This window comes from Trachymyrmex septentrionalis, unplaced genomic scaffold (assembly GCF_001594115.1).
Source record: "Trachymyrmex septentrionalis isolate Tsep2-gDNA-1 unplaced genomic scaffold, Tsep1.0 scaffold62, whole genome shotgun sequence".
NCBI lineage: Eukaryota > Metazoa > Arthropoda > Insecta > Hymenoptera > Formicidae > Trachymyrmex > Trachymyrmex septentrionalis.
The window spans coordinates 3299774-3306260 of record NW_017305800.1 but is presented as its reverse complement, the minus strand read 5'-3'; the positions used below and the strand labels follow the sequence as shown (position 1 = coordinate 3306260).

The following is a 6487-nucleotide window of genomic DNA, read 5'->3' as shown; positions in this document are numbered from 1 at the left end:
TATCCGCGAGGGAAAGTTTCCCGTAAACATGTTTCCCGCCGCACCGTCCCGCGATATCAATCGGATACTTAATTTAAAACGCAAGGTATTATAGTTAATTTATAACACATTGCCGATCAATTTAACATCGTTTCCACGACGCGATATGAACGTGCATTACGCGGGACCGAAATTATTATTAATTCGTTGGGTCGTAGTAGCGGCCCGACTTATCGAAAATAAGATAAGTAAACTACTAAAGAGTTGATAAAAAATTCTGAAAAAATTCTCAGAGTTCTATGAGAAGAAAACAAATGATTGTTGTCTCTTGCAGTTTTTCTGTAAAGTTCATAGTATTTGAGTAAAAAATAAACGTCGATAAATCGAGCCGCTGCTACGATCCAACGAATTAATGCACTGCAGTGTACGCTGTAGGCGTAATGACATAAAGAGCACGTAGAAATGCGTCGGTGTTACTTGTAATGCCTAACATAATTTTTGTGACGTCGAGGCTCGATGACAAAAGCATACGGATGAACGCACAAAAGATGAACTGATAAACGCGCGAGGCTGAGATCGATTTCGCCGTGTCTCACGAAAGGACGTCTCACGCAGGAAGTCGGGGCCCTCGTAAAACTTGCGAGAATGAACTCGCTTGTCCGGCAGACCGGTCGGTCCAGGCAAACTCGTTCGGCACGTGTTCGGGAAACGTTCCGATTGTGTCCAGGAGGAGAGCAGTTCGCGAAGCTGCTCACTCTCCGAGGCCTTTTTCTGCTGGCGACTCGACGAACGAGTCGGCAGAACGTTTATGTTGTTGTCGTCCTTGGTAGCCACGCAAGCCTCGTCGCCGGAAGATCATCAATTCCTCTCGCGACCGTGTACGAAAAATCAGTGCGCGATCTTAATTTCACTTTTTATCACGTTCGCGGAAATGTTCAGGAAGAAACAATGTTTGCCCTCTGCCGTATGTCCACATTCTTATTCCTGATATTCGTTGTCAGTGTTTCTCGGCCAAGAAACGCTGCCTCAGGCAGAACACAAAAAAATCACAACAAGATGACATCAAGTAGAAGTCATTTTAGGAAAGATATCATAATGTCATTTGATATACTTTTGACGATGATTTTATGATAAATTCTTGGACGTGATAATGAGATTTTTTTTAAATTATTCATCATTGTATGATATTATGAATTTTCCTTTTATTTCTACTCGATAATCATCTTTCTTATTATTGATATATTGATTGTGTGCTCTACTCGGAGCGTTACACATGAAAAATCCTAATGCAATTATCATTTCGATTATTGCCGCGACAGAAGAAAGAGCTCGAGAAATTCTCTTCTATCTGCGGCTTTTTATTATCTTTGACAAAAAGTTCTCGTGTTTCGTGATATATCGCTTCTATACCACAACGCACACGGAAGTTTCTTGCGGTATATTCTTTTTCAATCTTGTTTTTTTTAACATACGTCGAGTATGCGTACGTGCAGAATAGAGCTGCCAACATCAGCACATGTAGAGAATAAGAAAGAAGGAAAAAGAGATGAGAGAGAGAGAGAGAGAGAGAGAGAGAGAGAGAGAGAGAGAGAGAGAGAGAGAGAAAGAACGAAGTAGAGAAACTGACGATGTCTGGAAAGCGTTTAGCACAACCAATATATTAGCTATTGGTCACGACATTGTCTACCGTTACATACGCTGTCGACATCATTATGGAAAGGGGGGAAGGACCATACGTATATATAATCTTCCTACTTTTCTCTCACTCGTTTCTCGGCTGATTCTCACGCTGGTAACCCACTCGTCGTCGGTCGCTACGTCGGCGTATCGCCCGTGGCTATGTACCAAGATGAAACTCTCAGGAATGAGGGTATTCCACTTCTTTTTTTTTTTTTAAGTTACAACGCGCGGCTCGGTCGCGATATTAACCCTTTTAACTAGAGTGACACGTCGTCTCAGCATTCTGATATTTGCACGTGTGTCTTCGCGTCGCGTAGAATTTACTCTTTCCAGTCAGTCTGCTCAGTGTGAGTAATCTGAATTTACCTGATACTCACATGAGGACACTTTCTACGATCATTCGTCTTATTTGACAGATAGCAAGCATGAGGACCGTTAAATTTTCAAGATATGGAAATTATCAGCCTATATCTTTTAAACATTTCATTCGTTTTGCATATAATTTTAATTTTATTCACATATGTAATGTAATAAAGAGTTAAAAACAATTTTGTATGTCTCTCTTCCAGGAAATCCCAATGATAAAGTCCTGTTCGCCAGGTGTCGGTCGATGCCCGGCCGTCTCGAAAGGCGACACTCTCTACGGCTTTGGGGCTCGGCCAGACGTTTACACAGAAGCGGAAGTTCACGGTCCTTACCGCGACGACCCGAAAGGAGTGATACGTCCTCCAGCGCGGAATACGCGAGTACCGACAGTGCGCCTCACAGTCCAACCAGTGAGTCCAATCGGGAAAGGGATTGCATGGTGATGGGTGACTGCTTTACTTAATGGGTGATGGATGAATCAGTTTTATTAAAAAATGCTTTCGATTGTTTATAACTGTTCTTTTAAAAGTGGAATTTCGGAACTTTTGCATCAGCCAAAAATTTTCGCACTTAATTATATTTATGTTATTATAAGCTGCTCGAACGATTTTTAGTCGTTGCCTCGTACGGCTATTTCTAGTATATTAAGCACTCTTTAAGACTAACGAACGTTCTGATTTTATATTAGGACAATTATAAACAACTGCTGCGAAATATCCTATATATATATCTGTATATACATAATATCTGTAGATGGTATAATACAATCCAGATTGTAGCTTTTTAGTCACCCTATAGCTGGCAAGCCCTTTCTCGATCCTCATTGTTTTCTAACAAAGCGCAAGAAAATCCAAATCCCTTCCTCAAGGCTTTTCTGGGATTTTTTCAGAGAAGATAGGCTTGCTCTCCAGGCTCTTTCGGCGGAGCACAAGGAGGAAGGGCGCACCGTTAATGGGCACTTTCAGTGCTCAGTATCCCCCCACCGAGTGGTTTAATCCGCGCGTCGTACATTTGCATAGCGTTGCCACGCAGACAAGGGCCGCCAGCCCTTCGGTAAGTTGCATACAGGTATTTCCCAATAAGAACCAACAAAACAACACTTTTTGCACAGCACTTCTAGCGCCGCAAGGCTAATTAACCGGTTCCCCTGACAATTAATGAAAATTCCTGAGTCGACAACGTATAGCGCTATCAATAACGCTGAACTCGAAAATTTAATGATAGTAATAGATAGAGATAATATAAACAATTTAAATAATTTAATTGGAATTGAACTGGAGGTGGAAAATAAGAATTCCTTGATTCTTTGAAGAAAGTTTCGAATCGCGCGAAATCAGATCGAGCAAATCTTTTTTTCAGATGATGGAAGGTTTAGACCAATCGCAGGCTAGTTTCCAAGTGTGGGATGATTCAAGCTCGGTGCGATCGGCCACTTTACCAAGGCGACATCGGCGTCAAGCCAGCGGTGACTCCTCGAGTTTATTGGCTAACTCGACGCCAAGAAGCTCTCGAAGGCATCGATCACCGTGCTCTACTCTGCCAAGATCCAAATGCTCAAGCTTGAGCAGATGTACGTCTAGAGCATCTGTTCTACCGCCCAGCACCACCAATCAGGAGGGTTATCAAACGCGTAATCAAACGCAGAACGATAAAAATTCGACGAATTCGTCACCCAGCAGAAGCGGTGGTAGTTCTGGTTCAGTTAGAACAATGAATGCGAGTCCGGCTAAGACGACAACGTTGGGTAGGCCCAACACTAGGCAGTCCAACTCAAGAAGACCGAGTCATGACTTCAGCAACAGTGGTACTAAGTCGACCAACGGTTCTCCGCAGCATAAGGTGGATGTAGCTCCGTTATAAATATGTAACAAAATATTTGCATGCGTATATACTTTCTTCTGATACAAAAAGGTACTCGTAAATATTTCTATTCATTTAAAATGTATCAAAATATTAAACATTTTAATGTTCTTCCTATGTAGCAATTAAATGATTAATTTTTAACAATTTTAATCTCCTTAATTTTTTAATTTTTTTCGTTTCCTTAATTTTTCTTTATATTCTCTTTAACAAAGAAATTTGCATTTCAAGGTGCTGCAAAAAACTTCGTCGGGTCATTCGTCTCATTCTAGCGGCAAGTCAATTTCCAGCACGAAATTAACTTGTTCGCCATTGAAAACGGCCACACTATCCACGAAATCGTCACCGCTCAAAGTCGTTCAGCAAGGTTCGCTGACTCCTCTGCAAGAGGCGCAGAACTCGATAACTCTTCAGGTCTCCACCAATCTAAGTCCGTCATCACAGGAGCAACGGACGATACAGAATAGCGTGACGCTGGCCTCCAACACGACTAGTACGACGACCATTTCCGGCTCGCCTGGCACGAAGATCTATGTTCAGCAGAATAACTCACCGATGAGGTCCGTAATCACTTTCGAGAACGGTACGGTAAAGACGAAGATTGCCGAGAAGGAAGTCATCGATTGCAAGGAGAAGCAGGAGAGAGAGCTAGTGGCCGAGAAGGCCTACAAGACCCGGGTGGATGACGAGAAGCTTTTCAAATCGAAACTAGACGATGAGAAGCTGAACAAGCCGATCAAGGCCGAGCGTCCGTCGTCACTCTACACGCCGAAAGATCCAAAAACGAGTCTTCTGCTATCGGAATCTGACAAGGAGAACAAACCGAAAGTCGAAGATGAAGCGCCTAACAAGCTGAAGCTAACAAACCGCTTAAATAATAGTCAGGCCCACTTGATCGACGCCTCGGTCAACAACGTCGACAAGAACGCTCTGGTGCAGGAGGCTGCCGCGTTGTCCACCACGAAGAACACCAACGACGCGATGAACAACTCGCGTAAGCTTAGCCTATCGTTATCGAAGGACGCGCTGAGTTATCGCAATCTACTTCATCCCGGTTCGAAGAACAACATCGCCTCGAACCCACCGTCACCGACCAAGTCGTATGATGGTTTCGGTGGCTCTTTCAATGACGTATACATCGAGAATCTCGAGACGGTGAAGCAGCAGCGAGCTCCTCAGGGTTCCGAGCCCAACTTAGAGAAGACTGTGAGCCGAGGCTCGGATTTGCACTCTTATCCCAGTCTCAGTGACATGCAGGTGCAGTTCACTAGCCTAGCGGCGCAGAAAATCCTCAAGGGCTGCCCGATTAACAGCGTGGATACCTTGGTGGAGGTGAACATGGCGGCCGCCGATAAGCCCAACAACTGCGACGTCACCGTTCACACGGATTTCGGCCTCGTTTGAATTTCATCCCTCTGAACATCGATTATTATATCATGAAGGTGGGACAAGGAGCTATTGGTCCTTACGTCCTATCTGAACATATTGCGTCCATGAAAAATAACGTGCCTCGAGGCGAGCAGTATCGAAGAAACGTCACTAACGCCTTGCTTCTCATATGTGAGAATAGAGAGCTACTTTTTTAAATTTTTTGTTTGTTAGTGGAAAAAGGTCACGGTTTTTGCGTAAGAATATTACACATGGAACACGCGTAACAGTTACCAATGATTTGTCGTTTACGTACATTTCTTCTTCCTGTGTCTTTTAACGAACCGTTCGTGTTCCTGAACATTCGCTGTGCCAGTTTTATTTATATTATATACCTATATAATAAGATCAAATTTTCAATTTCGCTTATTAATATTGCTTTGCCTTAAGTTTAAGTATCTCTCAAAAATGTTATGCTGAAATAATTTCTCTGTTATCGGAATTAGGGAATATTTTTTATACATTATATTTCATATTAAATTACACTGTATAAACCGTATAATCAAGGAGCAAACAAGCAAGACATATTTTATCTTCACGTTTGCACTTAAAATGGAAAAATATTAAAATATCGAAACTGCGTTCTGTTTTCATTACTAAGGCAAGCAATAATTGCCATCCAATATTCTCAAAGATATAGAACCGCTTTTAGCAACTTGAGTATACAAAATACCTAGCTCTTTTCAAATTTTGAAACATATAGGATACTTTTCAGTAAGAAACACAGATGATACAGTGTAACACAGTGAATCATTACATCCTTGTTGTTTGCCACTGTTAAACAAAGATAAAATGATCACTATGTCAATTGTATTACACTGTGTTTCTTGCTGCAAAGCTTTAATATAGATTTAAATTTAAAGAACGCATCGCAACGTTGTAACATCAGCAGTTTTGCGTCACTTTACTCGAGCTAAAGTGATTTGTCAAAGCAATAACATTTCTCGTGTACAACGTCACGTGCGACTCACAAGGTAACAAGAATAAATTTTTCCGAATTAAAGCACTGCCACTTTTTTATGCACATAGAAAGAACGATTTTACTAAAATATTTAAAAGTTTAGCTAGAGAATTGAAAATAAATTTTGTTGGGATATCATACAAAATAATATTATATAGGGGGAGGGGGGGGGAGACATGCTCAAACTAGTGATTAGAATGTCAAAACTTTTTA

At 41.7% G+C, this 6487-nt stretch overlaps 1 protein-coding gene across 2 annotated transcripts in view; it reads left to right on the top strand.

The window, feature by feature from the left end:
* LOC108752906 (storkhead-box protein 2) overlaps positions 1 to 5708 on the top strand; it is an 81499-nt gene extending 75791 nt beyond the window's left edge. Inside the window, exons 5-8 of one of the 2 annotated variants that reach the window (XM_018494099.1) lie at positions 2229 to 2435; positions 2894 to 3078; positions 3385 to 3864; positions 4117 to 5708. In XM_018494099.1, the coding sequence (XP_018349601.1) occupies positions 2229 to 2435; positions 2894 to 3078; positions 3385 to 3864; positions 4117 to 5289 (2045 nt within the window). In that variant the 3' untranslated portion in view covers positions 5290 to 5708. The remainder of the gene's footprint in view (positions 1 to 2228; positions 2436 to 2893; positions 3079 to 3384; positions 3865 to 4116) is intronic. The other variant, XM_018494100.1, reaches the window with a different exon arrangement.
* The last annotated feature ends 779 nt before the right edge of the window (positions 5709 to 6487 follow it).